General features: G+C 38.9%; 1 protein-coding gene across 3 annotated transcripts in view; it reads right to left on the bottom strand.

Moving 5' to 3' along the window:
• The window catches only part of TTC39B (tetratricopeptide repeat domain 39B), a 141,267-nt gene that overhangs the window by 48,360 nt on the left and 67,672 nt on the right, over positions 1-25,235 (bottom strand). For all 3 annotated transcript variants that reach the window (XM_031014796.3, XM_063696365.1, XM_055350800.2), the window contains 2 exons: positions 13,516-13,611; positions 1,721-1,831 (listed from right to left, as the gene is read on the bottom strand). In XM_031014796.3, coding sequence (XP_030870656.1) covers positions 1,721-1,831; positions 13,516-13,611 — 207 coding nt within the window. The remainder of the gene's footprint in view (positions 1-1,720; positions 1,832-13,515; positions 13,612-25,235) is intronic.

The following is a 25,235-nucleotide window of genomic DNA, read 5'->3' as shown; positions in this document are numbered from 1 at the left end:
TATTTTTATTTATTTAATTTTTTTTGAGACAGAGTTTCGCTCTTGTTGCCCAGGCTGAAGTGCAATGGCACAATCTCGGCTCACCACAACCTCCGCCTCCCGGGTTCAAGTGATTCTCCTGCCTCAGCCTCCCGAGTAGCTGGGATTACAGGCATGCACCACCATGCCTGGCTAATTTTTTGTATTTTTAGTAGAGACACGGTTTCTCCCTGTTGGTCAGGCTGGTCTCAAACTCCCAACCTCAGGTGATCCATCTGCCTCGGCCTCCCAAAGTGCTGGGATTACAGGCATGAGCCATTTAAACACTGAAACATGTACAAAAATCGGAGACTAACCTGACTGAATACAACACTAAATCATTTATTTTCATTCCATGTTATGACCAGCTGTGTGTCAGTGGCAGAGAAAGACTTGTTTGAATACAAATCAAAGGAGATAATGGATACAAAAATACAGTTAAATGGAAGAAATAACTTCTAGTATTTAATAATAGAGAAATTATAATTAACAATAATTTATCATTATTTCAAAATAGCTAGAAGAAAATAATTATAAATGTTCCTGACACTAAGAACAGATAAATGTTTGAGGTGATGGATAACCCAGTTAACCTGATTGATCATTGAGCACTGTATACAGGTAAGGAATTATCACATGTACTCCAAAAATAGGTACAACTATGGCTCATCAATAAAAACATTTAAAAACCCAAAGAAGACAGGCAAGTAGGCTGAGAAAAGAGACAGAAGGAGAGACCGAGAGAGGGAAAGACAAGCAGACAAAAGGAGGTAGAGACAGGAGACAAAGAAGTCTGAGGGACAGAGGAGGACAGAAGGAAAAAAGCAGAGGACGGGCAAGGTGGAGATTGTGAGGCAAATATTGAAGACAACACTGGAAAATTTCCTTAGACTACAGGGCTTCACCATCGATTTCATCATTTGTTCTTAACCTGTGAAACAATAGCTGACCCATCTTGATTACAGCTATTCTAAATCTTAACAGAATTACCATAGCAGCTCCTCAGCAGGTCAATCAATCTCTAAGATTCACATGACCAGAGTCCAGTCACCCTGGTAACCACTCAAAGTAAGGAATGAGATTGCCGACTTTTATGCCCAAGTAATCTTGGAAATTATCATATGAGGTCTAAGCTTCATCTAAGCAAGTGTTTGAGGGCACGATGTAAGATGATTCTTGTCAAGACAAAGGCCGAGTAAACAGGCAAGCACAGGTTTTATTGCCACATCTGAAAACTTAACAGGTACTATTAATTGAAATTAAATTGCTTGTTTGCCGAACAAATAGAGAACCCCAATAACAGTCTTCTTATCTTAAATTTCTTTATAGCATTGAGATCAGCATATTCTGGTTCTTCCCCTCCCCATTTCAAAGGAAAATTTTCTCAATAATATTTAAAAGGAACAAACATAAAAATATTTCACTGAAGAAAGCAAAATTGAAGCCTTATAAAGCTACTTATAAGATGACAATATCTGAACAAGAGAGATTAAAATATGCAAAACAATCAGAAATTTTCTACTAATTATATTTGAAAACTCAGATTTCTAAATTGAATTTTAAAAGTGACCAAAGAGGTCTGAACTAAATTAGCTTATCAATATTCAGATGGGAACAGCTAAATTAATTTACAAGCATGACATCAAAGAATCATCAGAAACATCTGAAAGATATTTTATCTAAAAGACACAAAGTAAATTACCAGGGACGAAGCAATTCTAAGGCGTCTGTAAATTTGTTGCTTAGAAATAAGTTCAATGCCACAGCACATTCTTCAAGGCCACTCTTGAGATCCACCTTGGTTGATGATGAACTAAAGATCAAGAAAAAAGCACAGAGAATTTCTATAGCTTTACGATCAGCAAGTTGTCCCCAGGGAGTGTGTGTGTGTGTGTGTGTGTGTGTGTGTGTGTGTGTCTGTGTGTCTGTGTGTCTGTGTGTCTGTGTGTGTGTCTGTGTGTGGATTCTGCAGACAGGACAGGCTGGTTATACATAGGAAAAAAATGTGCTCATTGGAAAACCATGCACTGTTGAGGCTCTAGAGGAGACCTCTACAGGTAATTAGATTCTGATTCTCAGGGAAATTACAACTCTGTAAATTGTAGGTAACTAATAGCAGTGCAAAATAACTGTTGTCTATAGGCATGTTAATTTTGTCCTGGCCAGTAGAGGTTCAACTAACTTCCCTCCCCGATCGTGGAATAAGTTAGTTTTCCTGAATTCGTATATTAATTTCAACAGTACTTTACTTCACAGAAATTTGTTCTGTTTTGATTTCTCCTTTGAACCTGTTATAACATCTGCCAAATATCTCATCTATAATTAATAATCAGTGATTAAATAAAATCCTTAACATGTTCATTTTTGTATCTATATGAGAGTTATGATTTTATCCTTTTTTGAAAATTATATATTAATCACTTATGATTGACAGAAATTTTGTTCTTTAAAGCCATCTCTAAAATGTTTTGTGTAACGACTTGTGAAAGGGAAATATTTCGGTAAGTAAATGAGCAGTAGGATGATTTGGCAAACAAAAATGCTGATAAGAAATAAACCAGCAGGCATGTTTGGCTCATGCCCAGCACTTTAGGAGACTGAGGCAGGAGGAATGCTTGAGGCCGGGAGTTCAAGACCAGCCTGGGCAACAGAGTGAGCACTCGTCTCTATAAAAAAGTTTTTATAAATAGCCAGGCATGTGGTGTGTGCCTGTAATCCCAGCTACAGGCATTGCAGTGGGAGAATGCTTGAGCTCAGGAGTTTGTGGCTGTAGTGAGCCATGATCACGCCACTGTACTCCAGCCTGAGCGATAGAGACTTTGTCTCAAAAAAATAAAACGAGGCTGGGCGTGGTGGCTGATTACAGGCTCAAAGTGCCTGTAATCCCAGCACTTTGGGAGGCCAAGGCAGGTGAATCACTTGAGGTCAGGAGTTAGAGACCACCCTGACCAACGTGGTGAAACCCCGTCTCTACTAAAAATACAAAACTAGCCGGGTGTGGTGGCACATGCCTATAATCCCAGCTACTCGGGAGGCTGAGGCAGGAGAATCACTTGAACCCAGGAGGCAGAGGTTGCAACGAGCCAAGATTGCACCATTGTACTCCAGCATGGGCGACAAGAGTGAAACTCCATCTCAAAAAAAATAAATAAATGAGACAGGCATGGTGGCTCATGCCTCTAATCCCAGCACTTTGGGAGGCCGAGGCAGGTGGATCATTTGAGGTCAGGAGTTTGAGACCAGCCTGGCCAACATGGTGAAACCCCGTCTCTACTAAAAATACAAAAATTAGCTAGGCTGGGTGTGGTGGTGCATTCTTTATAATCCCAGCTACTCAGGAGGCTGAGGCAGGAGAATTGCTTGAACCTGGAAGGCAGAGGTTGCAGTGAGCCAAGACCATGCCACTGCACTCCAGCCTGGGCAACAGAACGAGACGCTATCTCAAAAACTAAATAAATAAATAAATAAAATGAAATAAAAATAAATAAACTTGATAAGTATTTGAAGTTGAGCTTCCATCCCACCAACCTCTTCAATTTCATTCTTTAAAACATGAAAGCAAAGTGCCCCTTCAGTGACTCTTCTAACAGGAATAGGTTATGAAGGCAAGGCCAGAACCCCTCTCTCCTCGCAGGTCTTCTCATGGCTCCTTCTTGTTATTCAGATCTAATCTAACGCAGAGCAGCCTGGCTGACCCCATCCCATCCTGTCTCAGTGTTTTTTCTCCCACCATTATTACCATCCAAAAGTATCTTGTGCATGTAGCATTTGTAGACATGCTTGTCTGTCTTTCCTCTCTAGGACATAAATGCAAGGAGGTTGTTTTAGTCATTCCTGTGCACCAGTGCCTTCGACAATACCTAGAACATATTACGTGCTCAAAAAATATGTTGAGTGGTGAATGGGTGGATGGACGGGTACAACTGCTCTGAGTAGAAACAGAGACTTCTTCATGCCTAGAGTTTGAGACACCTCCTCTAGGATGGAGTAGAACCGAGGCAAGCTCTTGATGGAGGGCTAAGAATTGCTTTGCCCTTAAGTTTCCAGTGAATGAAGAGATCAAGTAAGAATGCTAGGAGTTCACAAACCTCTCATGGCAAGATTTTTCACAAGAAAGTTGCCTGACACCTCCTATAACAGTCCATCACGAAATTTTGTCAGTGTTACATTCTGAACATCTCTTGAATTTATCCTGTCTCATCTCTACCGTCCAGTCCAGGTTGGTCACCATGTGTTGCCTGGGGTCTACAGACCCATTTCTTTCCCCATCGCCTACCTCTGTCCCCCTTATCAAATATTTGCCTAAAGCCCTTTCAACTAATATTTATGTTAAATATGTGCCAGGTACTCTTCTAGGTGCTGGCAATACAGCAATGAGCAAGACACACAGGATCCCAGGCTCTCAAAGAGCTTTCATTCTACTGGAGAAGGGAAGACAGATTTGCACAAGTAGACCAAGAACTGACCAGGGTCATCCCTGATTGGGATAAGTGGTCTGGAAGAGAACCTAGTTTTGGTGGGAGGCAGGGGTGAGGAGAAGGCCCAACATTACTGAGGATGGTCAGGAAAAGCTCTCCAAAAAGGTGACATCCAATCGCTGTATAATGGCGCCAGCGATGGGAATATCTAGGTTGAGGGCAGAGGGGGGATTCTAAACTGGGAATGTGATGAGCAAGGCAGAGAATGAGAGAAAATGAGGACAGAAAACAGGCAAAAGTCAGAAACCATAGTGGCAGAGAGGATGTATTTTATTCTTTGAACAAAAGAAAATACATCAGCTCTGAAATCCTCACTCTTTTTCTCAACATCCGTTCCCTTCAAATATTAGGTGTTCCCATTTTAACTCCTGCCAATTCTCGCTAAGGTTACACCTCATCCTTCATTACCAGGAAACAGACTGTGAACAGATACTAGTCCTCTTGCCAAACATCCACCTCTGCATCTCAGCTGGCCACACTGTCACCTGGGAGGATACACTATACACACCCCCACTTAGATACACAAAGTGGGAGCTCAGCACCTCCGAGCACGTAAACTCAGCTCTTCTGAGTGGTTTACTATGATGCTCACCTGGAATTAACACCCCTCTCCAGCACACTAGGGCTACCATGGGTTCTGTAAGGAATGACCAGGAGAGCAACTTTCACCATGGCCAAGACTTCTGTCAAGTATCTCTCGGACACACGTGTCCCTCTTCATTTCCACTGCCATCACATTAATTGAGACTCTCATCACTTCAGATCTGAATTCTGAAATGCTCTCCAAGAATGCCTTCCTATTACTGCTTGGACTCCATGATTCTCAAACTCCAGCACACATCAGACACACTGGGACACCACTCTCAGGTTACTCTTCTCTTCCTAAAACAGATGCTCATCATTCTGCCTCCTTAGATTAAGAACCTAAAGTAGCTACCCACACCTACCACGTGAACTGGAAATTGGCTCACCATACCTGTCCAACCAGACTGGAATGATGAGCAAGGCAATTTAAAAACAGTCCAGTATAGCCAGGTGCGGTGGCTCACGCCTGTAATCCCAGCACTTTGGGAGGCCGAGGTGGGTGGATCACGAGGTCAGGAGCTCCAGACCAGCCTGGCCAACATGGTGAAACCCCGTCTCTACTCAAAACACAAAAATTAGCTGGGCATGGTGGCCCACACCTGTAATCCCAACCACTGCAGAGGTTGCAGTGAGCTGAGATCGCGCCACTGCATTCCACTCTGGCAACAGAGCGAGACTCTGTCTCAAAAAAATAAAAAATAAAAAGCACTCCAGCATTTTTTGCAAGAGGCTTATCAGCATAGCATCCCCCTCAAGTATAGCATGATGTAAATAATGAAAAGCTTCCTGGACTGGAAATTAGAAGTCAGTCAAGCCATTCTCTAGCCTTGTGACCTTCACAATGTCCCTTAACTTCCCTGAGTCCCTAGCCTCATCTTTGAAGTGCTCTCATTTCACAATGTCTGCAGCAGAAGCAAAGGCAATTGTTATTATGAGTGTGTTTTGTGAACTTTCAAGCCCTATGCAAGTTAACAACCATGTCTAACTCTCCAAAAACTGTGGTGCTCAGCCCACATATTCATATTCCTGCCCTGCTAGACACATGCCCCAGTGCCCTTCATAATATATATCTTCAGTGAGGTGACGACTCCTCATGTTTCTAATTTAAAAGATATGTTAAGGCAGGAAGAATTTTTTAGTCTATTTAAAATATATATATATATATATATATATAAAATGAACACATAACTTATAAAAATTTGGAACTATACTATATCATTATCACTTACATTCCAATTCTTACTTTAGTAATTACTTTATAAGCTTGGTTACAAAAAAAACTTCATAGTAAATAAGCATCTGGGCTCTGGAATCAGATCCTTTTATTCATTTCCTGACTCCCTTTTGCCTCAAGAGAAGTCAAATGTTTCCCACAATATATTGGTTCCACTGAAACTGTGATCCCAGAGAACTAGGCTGCAGCCTCCCAAGGCCATTTTCTATTACTTATCTGGAGGTTTTGTCTCTTTCCTCTAGAAATCATAATTTTTACTCACTTATGTTAGACAGGGAAATAACTGGTGACTTTCTTCTCCTCTTTCCAAATTATCTGAACTCTGCTCACATTACTTTTATAATGAAAAACTGATTTATAAAAATTTTGAAACATAAAAGTAGTATTTTAAATAAGAACAAAGGAAAAGTCTTTTCTCTGCCACTTCCCAGTTCTGTAACCTTGAACAACTCACTTTACCTCTGTAAGTCTCAGCTTCCTTATCTGTAAGATAGGGATCGTTAAGTCTGCAGTTACTACTATAAAAAGTAGTTGTAAAGATGGAGGAAGCTCCTGGAATTAAAAGTGTAAGCATTTATATATATTGAGGCATTACTACAATTCTCCAGAAGTGTCAACCTGCCCCAACTCCCCTGCTAAGAACCACATATGCACACATACATGGTGACTTGGCAGTTTCTCTGCACTTTGCTCATAATCTGATGACCTTCTACTATTAATATATCTGATTCATGAGATCTATTGATTAAAAGGTAAAGAAGGGATTTTACTGTGTTACAATAAATAAAAGTCTACAAAACCAATATATAATAATCATATCCCCTCACCCTTCTCCCCTGAAGCAGGTGACAAGACCCTCATCCAAGAGGTGCCCTCCCTGTACCCTGAGGAAAGGAACATCCTTATCTCCGAAACCTCGGACTTCCCTGAGTAGGGACTTCACTAGATGAATGCTCCTGGACTTTCCTCTCCCTCCTCCCCTCTTCATTCCTCCTCTGAGAAAGGAATTAATTATCTGATTGGTGAGTTGGAAAGAAACACAGGGCATAAATGGCCCAGCCCCTTTCTTACAGGGAAAGAGGGTGCAGAAAAGTCTATTCTCTCAGCGATGCAGTGAGCTAGTAGGGCAGGCTCTACTGCCCCACACCGCCCAACCATGACCCTCACAAGGGAGGCCTGCACTTTAGGGCTGAAATTCCATTCAGAGCTATGTCAAAAAGAAGACCATTTTTCCACGCATCTAAGCTATAATACATTCTCCAACACAGTCTTTGTGAATAACGAAGCTGAGAATTTGATCTCCATAGGTCTGACTCTTGCATCAATATTTCAACTTAGGCCAAAAAGGAACCTTTTTTCCAAAGTGAGAACTAAACACTTAGAATCTGTATGCACAGAATGATGGGCAGACAAGTTTACTCTTCAGAGACTTTTACTAATTTGTGTGGAAGTATCCAGGGTTCTTTTGCAAGCCAATCCAAATCCAAGTCCCCTGCACCTGTGGACTCCAGACCTCCCTGCCCTCAAGAGCTCCATGGCAAGAAGTCTCAGGTCTATTGATTCAGCTGTGTGGAGTCCAGAATCTCAGAAGCAACTGTGGCTGGACAGCCAGACTACAGAAACTCCTGATACCATTTCTCATTAGTTATCCAAGGGATACGAGGGACCCCATAAGCTCATAGTCTACAGTGGGCTGTGTTAGATGGCGAGACTTCCAAGAAAGTCATTAACCTCTCCAAATCTTTGTTTCCTCAGCTATGAAAAGTATATGAGGATATGACAATATCCACCCAACAGGTATTATTAACATTGCCGTTATGAGCATCAGAAAAGATAAAAATGCAGATGTAAAAGGTAAAAATGCAAATACATAATGCAATAAAAGGAATGATATAAATATTACATCTAAGAAAGAATAATAGGGTGCTCATCCTTCAGACTCAAATGGGGAAGCAGAGGTTTTTTTTTTTCTTTTCATTTCCAAATAATTTCAGGCTTCCAAAAAGTTGGAAAAATAGGACAGAGTTTGTATAACCAGTTTCCCCAGATAACATCTTACATAACACTTTTGAAGGGTGCTGGCAATTATTTTGTAGCATGGCCCTTTGGTCTGCCTGATGTTTCCTCATGATCAGATTCAGGCTACACATTTTGGGCAAGAGTCTACAGCCACATCACCCTGAACACACCCAATCTTGTCTGATTTTGGAAGCTAAGCAAGGTCGAGCCTGGTTAGTACTTGGACAAGAGACATTTTGGGCAAGAAAACCACAGCAGTGATGCCGAGTTCTCAGTGCATGATATCAGGGCTACGAGCTGCATGCACATATCTGGTGATGACCGCATAGCTAGGGTAGTCTCTACTGTGAGGTTACTACTGTTCCCTTGGGAGTCACTAAGCATCTTCAGGGGAGGTTCTCAAGACTCTGCAGATACCCCGTTTCACAACACACATTGCCCCCTAACTTTAGTGTCCACTGAGTGTTCTTGTCTGTACCCATTACCATTGTGGTTTGTCAAACAGCAATTTTCCGTTCCCATCATTTCTTCTACATTAGTCAGAATGAGTAGGGAAGAGCTCTCCCTCCCACCACTGACATGTTTACCCAATTATTTATATACTATGAACACATTCATATTAATTGATTCTGTGGGCTATATAACTCATTACAGTCATTATTTATTTTCTTTCTCAAATTGTCCCAGATTTGGCAATTGGAAGCTCCTTTATGTTGCTCCCATGTTCTTTCGACAAGCCCTGTCCTTTTTCTCGCAATTCTTTACTTTCTGGCACAAGATTTCTAGGTTCATCTTGTACTTTCCCTGCCCTGGTGCTGGAATGAGCCAGGAGCCTTGGTCTCTTTTGTTAGAGAATGGCATCAGAACTGAGGCCTTGGGTGCCAGGGGTCTCTGCGTCTAGGCCCTAGAAGAGCAGAGTTCTGACCCAGAGCCACCCCTGTGTGCCGCAGTGCTTCAAGCTATGTCTACTTTAGTAGATCTGTTAATTAACAGAAAGAGTTGGGTTTTGTTCATTTTTTTAAAAAAGCACTTAGTCTACATAACCAAAACATGATATATAAATTCCTTTAAATTATTATACCTTAATGCCCCTTCTTCCTATCCTGATTTGTTAATAAGCACAATTATAATAAGTTGCTTTTCAGTATTGCATTGTTACATATGGTAATACTTTTACATTGCCCAATATGTCTCTAATAAAAATAGCTTATTTTGAAATGGCTTCTTGGCAAACACTGGTAACTACTCTGGTTAAGCAACTAAGCCAGATCATTAGGTGAAGGCTAAATGAATTCGGAAGAAGCAAGAAAGAGTAACGTAAGTACAGTCAGAAGTTGGGATGTATTCCCAAAAACCAGCCTCAGCTTTCCCGAGCTCAGTCAAGGGTTTCTTTTGTCGTAGTTGTTAAACTAAGAGGGATCGTTCCAAGAGGGAATGGTACAGATGTGATAATGGCATGGAAAATACACCTGGCACTCTTCTAACACAAAGGAGGTAAAAGCTAGACTTTATGTAGTAACAGCTGGGAAATCTGTCCTGCATTCTTTTTTTTAATTGTGGTAAAATACACATAGCATAAAATTATCATCTTAACCGTTTTAAAGCACACAGCTCAGTGGTGTTAAGTATGTTCACACAGTGTGAACCACACAGGTGTGGTTCATCACTTCAATCTTTAGAACTTTTTCTTCTTGCAAAACTGAAACTCTGTACTCATTAAACAACTCCCTCTATCCTACATTCTTTACTAACCAATCCAAGGGAGAGTCACCCTCTTCTCTCACAAGCCCTTGGCCAACATTTTGCCGTAACCTTCATGATTGAGCCATTTGGACAACTCATCCCACTAAACCAGTCTCTGGAACTCAGTCTCCTGAGCAGCCAGAACTCCCTGTGTAATTCTGGGATTTCCCAATGCCAACCTTGATTTGGTAACTAAAGCTACCAAAGTTCTGTACCCACACTGGGCTGACATATCTAGGCTTGGTAAGTGAACTACAAAGAAGTCTATGAAAGGTTTTCTCTCCGTTCCTTTAATTCTAAGGCCCTAGACCCCTGTTCTGTTTTGATGACTTTCTCAAGTAAATCAAAAAGACACACTTTATCTTAGAGACTGTAAATTGAGTAACCTTGTGTTCAGCCCATTTCCTATGGAAAAATACATATTTGATGAACTAACAACAGGTCTCCCACCTCTAATGAAGAGATGTGGTAAGAGGAGAAAGTAAAGTGATGACAAAGCTGCGGCCAGGGTGCAGAGTCTTTCCTCATTTTTCCAGTGACCTTAACACGGTTGTTTCAACAACTAGCTTGTAAACAGATTTGAAGTGATGAACACAAAACTGTCAAATGTCTTAAAGTTTGTCACTGGTGTCCTTTAAGGACAATGGCAGGAAATTCTAATTCCAAGAATTTGAGAGTGACAAGGCATTTTAGCTGATCATGTACTTCTCTGGATATGAGGATCCTTTTGTGGGAAGATTCTCTCTTGGCTCTTTCAAGGTTGGAGGGAGAATCAAAAGAAACCATGGTTGTCAAAACACTCTGTAAGACTAAACAAGTGAAAGGGATTATAAGCAAGGAGGCAAATAAGTTTCTTAAAGGTGTACCAGCCCAGAAATTAGAAGGTGGAGCATCAAGATGTAATCCCACCACTGCCTGGCTGTGGCACTTGGCTATGTCACTTGACATCCGGGGTGTCTCACTTGTTAAATGGTGACCCAAACTCTCTCCTTGGCTGCCTCACAACTTTGTGTTAAGAAGCAAATAGCTATTTGTGGAATGAGGAGTACCAGGAGGAGTAACATATGAGGTATGGCACTATCATTTTCTGTTCAGACTAACTCCAGAAGAGCCACACTTCTTGTCCACATCCAAGCTTCCTCCACTTTGCAAGTGTCATTTTAGGCTGCTTCACATTATGTTTATTCTTCGACACATGCATTAGAAGACCTATTAATTAAAAGGCAGAGTGAGAATGTCTATTGTTTAGTTTTTAAAAAGAAAAAGACTATGAAAACTGCAAATGTGAGTACAGGTTGAGCATCCCTAATCTGAAAATCCAAAATTGAAATGCTCCAAAATCTGAAACTGTTTGAGCACCCACATGACACTCAAAAAAAAAAAAAAATGCTCACTAGAGTATTTTGGATCTTTGGATTAGGGATGCCCACCCTGTGCTATCACGAAAACACCTCTCAATTATTTCTTACATTTCACCTCCATTTCCTCTTTTATATAACTTTAACCTCTTCCTCTCTTTGTCTCCTTCCCAACTCAGAAATATACACAAATCTCATTCATTTCTATTTAAAGTAAAACTAGCAAGAAAGATAACTCCCTCAATCTTGCTTTCTCTCCTAACACACCCTTCTCCCACTCCTTCTATTCATAGGCAAGAGCTTCAGAAAACAACTGATGCTCACTCTCCCTACTTCCCCACGTCCCTCTGACCTTTAGCCATGCTGCCTGACTCCTGCCTCAACTTCCCTAAAACCTTATGAGCTAAAGGTCTCCAATGACCTAACTATGAAATGCAAAGGATACTTTTCCACCGGTATCCATGAAGACCTCTTTGCCACACCTGGCTCTGCTGACTGCATTCCAGAACTCACCCCTCCCCCAAGTCCCTTGCCTGTCCTGTGGCCACCAACTTGTAGAGTCTTCCTCTCTCACACATCTATGTAGCTCTTGTTTGAACTGTCACTGTCTCAGCCATGCTTCAATGTTCTGTGTTCCCAAAAGATTCCTTCCTCCATTCTCTTGTCTTTTGTTACGTCTCTCTGGGAAATACAGGTGTGGTTCATCACTTCAACAACTACGTGCATGCTAAAGACTTCCAGTCTACAGACGCAGCTTGTTGCTGCCTGTGCGTGTCATGCCCTTATTTATTAATGCTTTCAGTAATTTTTATTTATTTTATTATAGCTTTCAAACTCAGCATTATAAATGTTGATACAGTAGTTACTTAGGAAACTATCGAATGAGTTAGAGGATAACTATAAAGGAAGAGCACTTCTTTTTGAAGAAAACACAAAATTCCATGAGCAGGGACACACACAGTAAAAAAAAGGATAAGGAAAACAAATGCCTTAAGATCCTTAGAAGTTATTTTCACTTTATCTCCATTCTGTAACCTTTTCTATATATTGTGAGGGTAGAATCCTAAGACAAACTCACCAAACCCATGAGTATAAAGAACACATGCATAGCTGAAATTTCAAATGCAAAATCCAAAATGCTAAGGATCTGCTGTATAATTTTAAAAGTTTAATAAACCTCTAAGGATGGATGAAAAGTACTTTCTCATGTACTAAAACAGTTTTAACAGAGCTGCCTTAATAACTCATAAAAAAAACCTTCATGTTCAAAGAGAGAATCTGTTAATTCTAAAATGATCTGGAAAGGAACAAAAATTAACCAAGTATGATATCACAGAAAAATATCTAATGGAAGGGGAAAATATCATGATATATTAAATTTTAAGAAGCAGATTACTGAACAGTATATTTAATATGATTCCAATTAAGAAAAAAATTTAATATCTCTATATATGAGAAAAAGAATACACACAAAAATAATCAGGATTAGAGTAATACATATTTCATTCTCTTTGTGCTTTCTATAGCTCTGAATTTTCTACAATGAACACTTCTTAAAATATATTTTTAAACCAAGATTATGCGAAAAATGTAAGAAAGAAATAATCATAATATAATATTTGATGAAAAAATCTATTATGGTTACAACTGTATCAAGAAGCACATGCCTAGGAAAAAGACTGGAAGGAAATACACCAAAATTCTGTGTTCAAGTGGTCATCATTATGGTTGTTTCTCCTTTCCTCCATTTTCCCCAATGTTTGGCAGTGTGATTTATTATTTTATAATAAAAATAATTGCTAAAAATATTTAAAGATAAAAGCGACTTGAAAAGGAGTTGTGCCCCAAAGTTGAATTGTGTTTTGCTTTCATGTAACAGTGCCACCTATTCACTGAGTCCCTGAGCAGCCACCGTATCTCCTTCCCTGATTTATAAAATGGGCACTCTACTTGCCTAGGCCTCTCCTGACCTCACTGGTTTGTCAAACCCAATGCACTATGCAAATATCAGTATCATATTCCTTCAAGGGTGGGATTATCCTCCCCTCTACCCCCAGGAATGCCCACAACCCTTTCTGACCTGCTCACAGTAGATGCTCCGCGCTGTCTGGGCGCCTGTTGTGTATCACATGATGCAAAGTGAAGGCTGCTTGTTGCCATATCTGAGTGAGAAGATCTGTTAATTAAAAAGGCAGAGTGAGGTTTTTTATTTCTTTGTCCTGTGAGAAAAGTCTACACCAGTGCAATTACACAACATAAGGCTTCCAATTATTTTTATACATCTTACCTCTATTTCTTATCAATTTTAAAAATCATGTAACAAAAATCTACTGTTATGTGTCAAACATTCCTGAAATACATCCCTAATAACTTTATTTTTTCATTCTAGTACACAAAAAATAAGTTAACTGAAATTACTCCACAGGTCTCCACCCAAAGATAGGATTGTATCTTGTATATATCCTTCCAGGTTTTTTCCCAAGTAAATCTATACATATTTTAATAAAACTTTATTAAAGATACTTATTATAATGGGTTATGGTATACAGTATAATGGATTATATATAGGAATTATTCTGAATCTTTTCTTCTCAATAAATCCAGAGTTGCTTTATCATAGCATCTGCAACATGCTGCTGACTGGAAATAATGATAATTTGTTACCTGTCCCTCATTTTCAGGCATGTAGGTTACTCCCAAAGTTTTGGCATTACAAACTACTGTTAATAAGCCCCTTTACTCACTTGCCTAATTATTTCCAAAAAATACATTCCCGAAGGCAATGGTACTTATTTTGTAAAGTACTTTATTTTTAATAAACTGTCTAATTTCCCACTAAATACACACCACAGAAAGCTGAAGTAACATAAAGAAGGTAAGGACCAATTTGCCTTGCAGAATCTTCGGCCAGTTTGTTGACCCACAGATATCTGACAGGCACACAATGGGGGCAGGTCCACTCAGAGAAGGAAATTTCCAGAAAGAGTTTAAGAGTAAGTCCTGCCCTGTATTACAATAGAATTGCCAATCTCCTTCCATTTCCACTCACCTTAACAGTACACATCTCACAGAGAAGAGCTAGAGTCATTAAAATAGAGGTAAAGTCATTAAAAAAAGAGAAGTTTTGCGTGTTTTTTTGTGGTTGTTTTTTGTTTTTTTGTTTTTTAATTCTAAGATGTACAATGGGTGCAGTGGCTCACGCCTGTAATCTCAGCACTTTGGGAGGCCGAGGCAGGTGGATCACCCGAGGTCAGGAGTTCGAGACCAGTCTGGCCAACATGGTGAAACTCCATCTCTACTAAAAATACAAAAATTAGCCAGGTATCGTGGCGCATGCCTGTAATCCCAGCTACCCGGGAGGCTGAGTCAGGGAGAATCGCCTGAACCTAGGAGGCGGAGGTTGTGGTGAGCCAAGATCGCGCCATTGCACTCCAGCCTGGGCGACAAGAGCAAAACTCCATCTCAAAAAAAAAAAAAAAAAAAGTGCAGTGTCCTCAATTAAGTGGAGTTTTGTTTTTTGTTTTTTTTCCCCCCATTGGAATTTCAGACTTCCCAATGCACTCTAATATTTTACACTAGACATTCATTTTTATCTTGGATATATCAAGTTCCCTAAATTTTTCACATCACATAGGGGAAAACTGAAGTTGTTCTTACAAGGGTGGTTAGGTGTGGGTGGTGGGAGGGAAGAAAACTCCACAGGTAAGGGAAAATGTCATTAGAAGACAAGTTATTTCCATCACAAAAACTTCTTATTCTGAGAATACAGGTACCACTTCCATAAATAAGACTCTGGGCAGTGACCATCAGCTCCGTTTACAAGCAGGGAAAGAGGAAGTGACCGACTGAAAAGGCTATCTACCCATTTGGACCATTCTTGCCCATCTGTTCATTTACAGACTCATTTTCGAGGGCTAGAAACACACAGTCTCTGAAACGTACTGTTAAAATATCCCCTTTTCACATTTGCCTTTAGCTTTAATAAAAGTCTCCCCAATATTGAAATTTTTACTTAGTCGTAACTATCACCCTTTTCTTTAACATTCCTGATTTTGAGGGCATACTTAGAAAAACCTTCCCTCTACAAAGATTATATAACATAGTTTTACCTGTGTTTTACTTTTTAATATGTTATATTTAATCGTTTATAATTTAAATAAATGGTACAAGATAGTGCTGTGTAATTTTTTCCCTAATCTTTTGCCATGTTTCCCAAGATTGTTTTTAAAAAACCACATCTTTTCCCCCAATGATTTGACATGCCATATATAACACACTAGATATAAACATAAATTTGGTGTGCCAGGTAAATATTATATGTTTCAAAGTGCTAAAATAATTGGGACTGGGCACGGTGGCTCATGCCCGTAATCCCAGCACTTTGGGAGGTTGAGGCAGGCAGATCACTTGAGGTCAGGAGTTTGAGACCAGTCTGGCCAGCATGGTGAAACCCCGTCTCTACTGAAAATACAAAAATTAGCCAGGCGTGGTGGCGGGTGCCTGTAATCCGAGCTACTCAGGAGGCTGAGACAGGAGAATTGCTTGAACCCGGGAGGCGGAGGTTGCAGTGAGCCAAGATTGCACCACTGCATTCCAGCCTGGGTGACAAGAGTGACACTCCACCTCAAAAGATAAAAATAGTAATAATGAATTGGGAGGCCTTCAGCAAAGATGGTTCCTATACAAGCAAATGGAAACTCAACTCATTGTAAACAGTAAAAACAAAACTTAAGCTTAGCCAATCAGAAACCGCCAACTCACCTCTAACTAGGAACTTCCCACTTGTTCCAGTCAAGTATTTTATTTGTCTTGCTTCTTTAAATACTTCATAAGTTTCCCCCTCCCACTCCTTAGGTACAACACTGAACTGCTTGTGTTCTGATGATATTCAATTCAGGAATCACTTGTGCTCAAACAAACTAGTTAAAATATTACTGTGCCTAAATTAATCTGTTAATAAAAGCTAAAATTATTGTATCTTTACCTGGCACAACAGACTTGACTTTAGCAGAATATAATAATTATTAACAAAATAATGTTACATTTTATTCATCTTTTCTGAGGTATAAAAGATTAGATTTAGATTCTTCAAGTCCTTTATGTTTGTATACACATGTACATGAAGTCATAGAAATTCTATAGTATTTCTAGATTTATGTTAATATCACAATAAGCATATCATGCCACAAACTAATTTTTTTATTAAACAGGATTTTTTTAGATATAGACATAACTCATTTATTGAAAGTACTGTCTAGTGTTTTAAGAATGCATTTTCTCATTTCATTAATAAGAAATGCTTCAAATACATAAAGTAGAGAAAATACTATTGCAAACACACAAATATAATCTAGAATCCATTTTGTGTACAGTCTTGAGCTACATTTAATTCTTTCCTGCATGGATAAGCAAGAAATAACTCATCTACTTGTTAGAAGAGCTTGGAAACAAGGCAAAAGGAAGACTGCATGTCCTCTCAAGGTCACCTTGGAGCACTGTCTGACAGGCCCACCCAAGGAACATTTAATTCCCTAGGAAGTATATATCTTGTTTGGCTTGCTATTTACTATTAAAACCTATATTCTGTAAAATTATGTTAACTTGTAGATTTTTTAATCTGGTAGAAATGCAAATAATTTCTGTGTGGTAAGATTATGGTTTTATTACCTTGCCGGAGGTTAACCAGTGTTGTGCATAACAAACCTTATTTCAACACTTTTTCTTTCCTCAGTTCTCCAAATGCTGTTACCAGTTTTACCATCTTGCTGATTTCCTCACTGACATGCATTGATTCCATAATTATGATACTTTGACATACTGGATTATTCTACAATCTCTTACACACAGCAATTTTCCATACGTGCTCAGGTCTGTTTCTGGGCATTCTTTTGTTCCATCACATATTTGCCTCTCTCTGCACTAGTCACACCGTTTTTATTATCATGGCTTTCCGAGACCTGTAAGCCAACTGGGGCAAGTTCTCTACTTTATTAAATACTCTTTTTGTGGGGTTGTTATTATTACGCCTACATTCTTATTTATGAATTTCAGAGTTAGTCATTATAACATTACAAGCAAGTCCTGCTGGAGTTTTGACTGGGAATTCATTACATTATTAGGAAATCTACAGAGAATTGTTGTCTTTATAACATTGCATCTTCACATCTTTACACATTTATTCAGGTCTTCTCTTATTTTCTTCAATAAAGGCTCTTAATATCTGAACACTGCACTGATATGCATGTACCCTTGCAAAAGAGCCATGCTAAATCTTTATACTGGAGGCTACGAAAAATAACACACCAAACTTCAATTACAGCTATTAGTACATTGGAATATATGCCCTTATTTTGCCCTGTTTTAACGGCTCTAACTTTTAAGTTTTTAAACAGCTTTATTCAGACATAATTCACAGACCATAAAATTCACCCAATTAATGTTTACAATCAATGGTTTTCAGTATATTCACAGACTATCACCACAATCTAATTTTATAACATTTTGCCACCAAAATGTATCCATATATTAGCAGTCACTCCTCATTCTCCACTCCACCTCCTCTAGTCCTAAACAACCACCAATCTACTTTCTGTGTCTATAGATTTGCCTATTCTGGACATTTCATATCAATGGAATCATAAAAAGTATGGTCTTTATGCTTGGCTTTTTCAGTTAGCATGTTTTCAAGATTCATTCATGTGGTATCATGTAACAGTACTTTATTCCTTTTTATTACCTAATATTATTCCATTATATAGCTATACCACATTTTGTTAATCATTTGTTGATAATATATGAATAATTTGCATTTTGTGGCCATCACGAATAATGCTGTTATGAACATTCATGTACAAGTTCTTGGCCAAGGCATGGTGGCTCACTCCTGTAATCCCAGCAGGACTTTGGGAGGCCGAGGCGGGCAGATCACTTGAGGTCACGAGTTCAAGACCAGCCTGGCCAACATGGCAAAACTCCATCTCTACTAAAAATACAAAAATTAGCCAGGCATGGTGGTGCACACCTGTAATTCCAGCTACTCGGGAGGCTGAGGCAGGAGAATTGCTTGAACCCAGGAGGCGGAGGTTGCAGTGAGCCAAGATTGTGCCACTGCACTCCAGCCTGGGTGACAGAGTGAGACTCCATCTCAGAAAAAAAAAAAAAAAAAAACAAGTTATTGTGTGGACATGTATTTTCATTTCTCTTAATTATATATCTAGCATTGCTATGGAATGCTAAATTATGGTATGTGGAATTGCTACATTATGTGGTAACTCTATGTTTGACATTTTGAAGAACTACTAGACTGTTTTCCAAAGTGGCTGTGTGATTTTTCCGATTTTTTTAATTTTTATTTTTTGTAGAAATGGTGCCTTGCCATCTTGCCCAGGCTGGTCTTGAACTCCTAGGCTCAAGCAATCCTCCTACCCCAGCCTCCCAGAGTGCTTGGATTACCAGCATGAGCCACCATGCCCGGCCAGCTATGTGATTTTATATTCCCACCAATAATGTACTAGAGTCCCAGTTTCTTAACAGCTTGGCCAATACTTGTTTTTGTCCATGAGATATGGTGGTATCTCACTGTAGTTTTTGGTGTGCATTTGCTTAATGACTAATAATGTTGAGAATCTTTTTTAAGCACTTAATGGCCAATTGTATGTCTTCTTTGGAGTAATGTCTATTCAGATTATTTTCCCATTTTTAATTGTTACTTATCTTTTTATTATTCATTTGAATACTGCTCTAATTTTAATCACTAGGTACAACTATTTTCGAGGGTAAAGCTTACAGCTATCTTTGTTTATACTTTTTCTCTCAATCAAATCATAGATAGCAGAGCCAATTCAAATTTAACTTCCCCAATAAATCCAACACAATATGCTATGTTCCTGCGCAATGAGATAAAAGCTAGTCCATATTTAAAACTAAACTAAAATTTCAAAAATGAATAAAAATATGTCCTTCAAGGTTTTCCATCAACGTTAAAATCTCTCCTTAGGGGAGAAAAGGAATGAGTGTAGATAGGCCAACTGATGTGCTCTGGAAGCCACCATGTTTGTAATCTAGAGTCGAAATGGTATCCATCAAGCCAGTGGAGCCCTCTCAAATCCTGCAGAGACCTTGGCACATCTCACCAGGAGCTCCCCCGAGTCACCCCCACCAGGGCTGGAGCTTGAGCTCGTCACTGTGATACTCATGGGCAAGCTAGGGAATCCAGTTCTGCCCAGCTATGTCCCCCCTCCCCAACCTGAACAAGAACCTCAAGGCACCAGGCACTCCTCTGTCCAGCTCATCACCTGAAACAACAGAGGGTTCATCACAGTAAATAAAAGTCAAGTATATACCCATCTGCTTGTGCGGCAACTGGCTCTTACCCATAGGCGCCACCTACTGACCTCCAAGTCAAACTGCACAGACCAATATAAAACCTGCAGACAGAATCGCGCAGGGCCTTAGAAGTGAACCCAAAAGACCCTACCCAACATACTAACGCTATAGTTACACCCCTAGAAGAGGTGGAAACGGGAGGTGGGGGGGACGCCCATCTAAATGAAAATAAATTCAAAAAGAAAAAGTAGTAGCCTCTCTAGATGAGAAGAAACCAACATAAAAATTCTGGCACCATGAAAAATCTAAATGTTGTGACATCACCAAAGGGTCACACTAGCTGTCTAGCAACAGACCCTAACCAAATAAAAACTCAGAAACGGCAGATAAATAATTCAGGGTATGGACTGCAAGCAAGCTCAATAAGATCCAAGAGAAGGCTGAAAACTCAACACAATGAAACCATGAAAGTAATCCAAGAAATGAGGGAAGAGACTAATATCCTTTAAAAAACAAAAACAAAACAAAACGAAACAAAAAACAGAACTTCTGGAAATGAAAAATTCACTTAAGAAATTTCAAAATACAGTTGAAAGTTTTAACAATAGACTGGACCAGGCAGAAGAAAGAATTTCAGAGCTTAAAGACCTCCAATTCATATCACCAACTAATAATTTTTTAAAAAATAGCTTGAAGACCAATCTTTCAAATTAACCCAAACAAAAATAAAGAAAAAAGAATTTTTAAAAATGAACAAAGCATTTCAGACATACAGGATTGTGCAAAGCAACCAAACCTATGGCTTATAGGCATTCCTGAGAAGGAAGAAGAAAAAGTAAGCAACCTGGAAAATATATTTGAGGGAATAATTCAGGAAACTCCCTAACCTTTCTAGAGAGGTGAACATGCAGATACAAGACATTCAGAGAACACCTGCAAGATACTATGCAAGATGAACTTCACCAAGGCATATAGTCATCAGACTATCCAAGGTCAACACTAAAGAAAAAATTTTAAAGGCAGCTAGAGAGAAGGGCCAAATCACCTACAAAGGAAAACCCATCAGACTAACAGCAAACTTCTCAGCAGAAACCCTACAAACCAGAAGAGATTGGGGTCTATTTTTAGCATCCTTAAAGAAAAAAAAATGCCAGCCAAGAATTTCACATCCTGCCAAACTAAGCTTCATCAATGAAGAAGAAATAAAATATTTTCTAGACAAGCAAATACTAAGGGCATCTGTCACCACAAGACCTATCCTACAAGAAATGCTGAAGGGAATTCTAAACATGGAAATGAAAGGACAATACTCACCATCATAAAAGAACACATAAGTGCAAAGCTCACAGATCTTATAAAACAATTACACAATTGAAACTCCAAAACAACTAGCTAACAACACTATGACAGGAATAAAACCTCACATATCAATACTAACCTAAATGTAAATGACCTACATGCCCCACTTAAAAGATACAGAGTAGCAAACTAGTTTTTTAAAAAAAATACAAGACCCAACCATCTGCTGCCTACAAGTGACCCACCTACTGGCTAAAGATACCTTTCGACTCAAAGTAAAAGGGAGAAAAAAGACATAAAATGAGAATGGAAAACAAAAGTGAGCAGGAGTGACTATTCTCATATCAAGTAAAACAGACGTAAACCAACTAACAGTAAAAAAAGACAAAGAAGGACATTATGTATAATGATAAAGGATTCAATATAACAAGAAGATTTAACTATTCTAAATATACATGCAACCAATACTGGGGCACCCAGATTTATCAAACAAATGCTACTAGACCTAAGAGAATAGACTGATATCAATACAATTATAGTGAGGGACTTCAACACCTCCACTGACATCACTAGACAGATCATCGAGGCAGAAAATCAACAAAGAAACTTGGGACTTAACTGGGTTACAGACCAAATGGACCTAAAAGACATTTATAGAACATTCTACTGAACAACCACAGAATATATATTCTTTTCATTTGTGCATGGAACATTCTCCAGAATCAACCATATACTCAGCCACAAAGCAAGTCTCAATAAAATCAAATAAATAAAAATCATATCAAGTATTTTCTCATACCAGAGTGGGATGAAATTAGAAATCAATCCCAAGAAGAACTCTCAAAACTATACAAGTACATGGAACCTAAACAACTTGCTCCTGAACAACTCTTGGGTAAACAATGAAATTAAGGCAGAAATAAAAAAATTCTTTTAAATGAATGAAAACAAAGACACAACATACTAAAACCTCTGGTACACAGCAAAAGCAGTGCTAAGAGGAAAGTTTATAGCATTAATTAAACGCCTACATCAGAAAGACAGAAAGACCTCAAATTAACAACCTAACATCACAACTCAAGGAACTAGAAAAACAAGAACAAACCAACCCAAAGCTAGCAGAAGAAAAGAAATAACAAAGATCAGAACAAAACTAAATGAGATTGAGACAAAAAAAAAAAAAGGCAAGGACTCAATAAACTGGCTGGGCACAGTGGCTCATGCCTGTAATCCCAGCACTTTGGGAGGCCCAGGCAGGTGGATCACCTGATGTCAGGAGTTTGAGACCAGCCTGGCCAACATGGCGAAACGTCATCTCAATTAAAAATACAAAAATTAGCAGGGCATAGTGGTGCATGCCTGTAGTCCCAGCTACTTGGGAGGCTGAGGCAGGAGAATTACTTGAACCCGGGAGGCGGAGGTTGCAGTGAGCCAAGATCATGCCACTGTATTCTAGCCTGAGCAACAAAGCAAGACTCCATCTCAAAAAAGAAAAGAATCAACGAACCGAAAAGTCGGTTCTTCAAAAGGATAAACCAATTGGCAGACCATTAGCTAGACTAAACAAGAAAATAAAAGAGAAGATTCAAATAAGCATAATCAAAAATGATAAAGGTGATATTACAACCAATACCACAGAAATACAAATGATCATAAGAGACTCCTATGAACTCATTTATGCACACAAACTAGAAAACCTAGAGGAAATGGATAAATTCCTGGAAACATACAAACTCCCAAGATTGAAACAGAAAGAAAAAGAAATCCCAAGCAGACCAATAATAAGTAATGAAATTAAACTAGTAATAAAAAATCTTCTGGAAAAAAAAAAAAAAGCAGCTCAGGACCAGATGCATTCACAGCCAAATTTTACCAGACATATAAAGACAAGCTACTACCAATCTTAGTGAAACTATTACAAAAAATTTGAGGAGGTGCAATAACACCTTCTGTGAATCCAGGATCACCCTGATACTAAAATCAGACAAGGACACAACAAAAAGAGAAAACTACCAACCAATATCCCTGAGGAACACAGATGCAAAAATCCTCCACAAAATACTAGCAAACTGAATCCAACACACATCAAAAATATAATTCATCACAATCAAGTGAGCTTTATTCCAGGTATGCAAGGATGGTTCAACATATGCAAATCAATAAACTAAAAACAAAAACCATATGATTATCTCAATAGACACAGAAAAAACAACTGATAAAATCCAACATGCCTTCCTGATAAAAACCTTCAACAAACCAGGCATCAAAGGAACATACCTCAAAATAATAACAGCCATATATGACAAACCCACAGCCAACATCATATGGAATTGGGAAAAGTTGAAACATTTCCCCTAAGGACTGAAACAAATGAGGACACCCACTTTTACTACTCTTATTCAACATAATACTGGAAGTCCGAGCCAAAGAAATCAGGCAAGAGAAAGATATAAAAGGCATCCAAATTGGAAAAAAGGAAGTCAAATTATCTTTGTTAATTGATGACATAATCGTATACCTAGAAAGCCCCAAAGACTCCTCCCAAAAGACAGAAAACCCCGAAGACTCCTCCAAAAGACTCCTAGATTTGATAAACAACTTCAGTAAAGATACAAAATCAACGTACAAAAGTCAGTAGCATTTCTATATACCAATTATGTTCAAGCTGAGAACCAAATCAAGAACTGAATCCCATTTATGTTAGCCACAACAAAAATCCTTGGAATACATTTAACCAAGGAGGGAAAAGATCTCTACAAGAAGAACAACAAAACACTGATGAAAGAAATCACAGATCATACAAACAAATGGAAAAAACATCCCATGCACACGGACTGGAAGAATCAGTATCATTAAAATGACCATATTGGCTGGGTGTGGTGCCTCATGCCTGTAATCCCAGCACTTTTGGAGGCTGAGACGGGCTGATCACTTGAGCTCAGAAGTTTAAGACCAGCCTGGGCAACATGACAAAACCCTGTCTCTACAAAAAATATGAAAATTATCTGGGCGTGGTATCACATGCCTGTAGTCCTAGCAACCAAGGAGGCTTAAGTGGAAAGATCACTTGAGTCTGGGAGGCATAGGTTGCAGTGAGCCAAGATCGCACCACTGCACTCAGCCCAGGTGACAGAGTGAGACCCTGTCTCAAAAATAAGAAAGTATTTGCAGACTATGCCTCTGACAAAAGACTAACATCCAGAATCTACAAGGAACTCAAACAACTCAACAAGAAAGAAACAACACCATTAAAAACTGGGCAAAAGGCCTGAACAGATATTTCTTATATAAAATAATACAAGAGGCCAACAAACACATGAAAAAAAAATGCTCAACATCACTAACCATCAGAGAAACACAAATTAAAACCACAATGAGATATCATCTTATACCAGTCAGAATGGCTATTATTAAAAAATAAAAAAACAACAGATGTTGGATTGCCTGTGGAGAAAAGGGAACACTTGCACACTGTTGGTGGGAACAAACGTTGCTTCAACCTCTATGGAAAACAGTATGAAGATATCTCAAGGAGCTAAAAATAGTGCTACCATTTGAGACAGCAATCCCACTGCCTGGTATCTACCCAAAGGAAAAGAAATCATTATATAAAAAAGACTCCTGCACTCATATGTTTATCACAGTACTATTCACAACAGCAAAGTCATAGAACCAACCTAGGTGTCCATCAATGGTTGACTGGATAAAGAAAATGTGGAATAGATACAGAATGGAATACTATGTAGCCACAAAAAGGAATGAAATCATCTTTGCGGCAACTTGAATGGCTAGAAGCCATTATCCTAGGTGAAATAAGTCAGAAGCAGAAAATCAAATACCATGGGTTCTCACTTCTGAAAGCTAAATAATAGGTACAAATGCAAATAAAGATGGAAATAACAGACACTTGGCACTCCAAAAGAGGGGAGGGAGGATGGAGGTGAAGGTTGAAAAATTACCTTTTAGATACAATGTTCAATATTTGCGTGATGAGTACACTAGAAGCTCAATCCCCACCATTATGCAATATACCCATGTAACAGACATGCACATGTACCTTCAAATCTAAAACTTTAAAAATAAAAAATGGTATCCACTAGAATTATGAAATGCAGGACTCTGACACACCACTGGAAATCTATTGCTTAATAGTATTGGCTACATAGACAACATTTG

This window comes from Gorilla gorilla, chromosome 13, assembly GCF_029281585.2.
Source record: "Gorilla gorilla gorilla isolate KB3781 chromosome 13, NHGRI_mGorGor1-v2.1_pri, whole genome shotgun sequence".
Lineage (NCBI taxonomy): Eukaryota > Metazoa > Chordata > Mammalia > Primates > Hominidae > Gorilla > Gorilla gorilla.
Note: the sequence above shows the minus strand (reverse complement) of the source record. Positions and strands in the feature narration are given on the sequence as shown.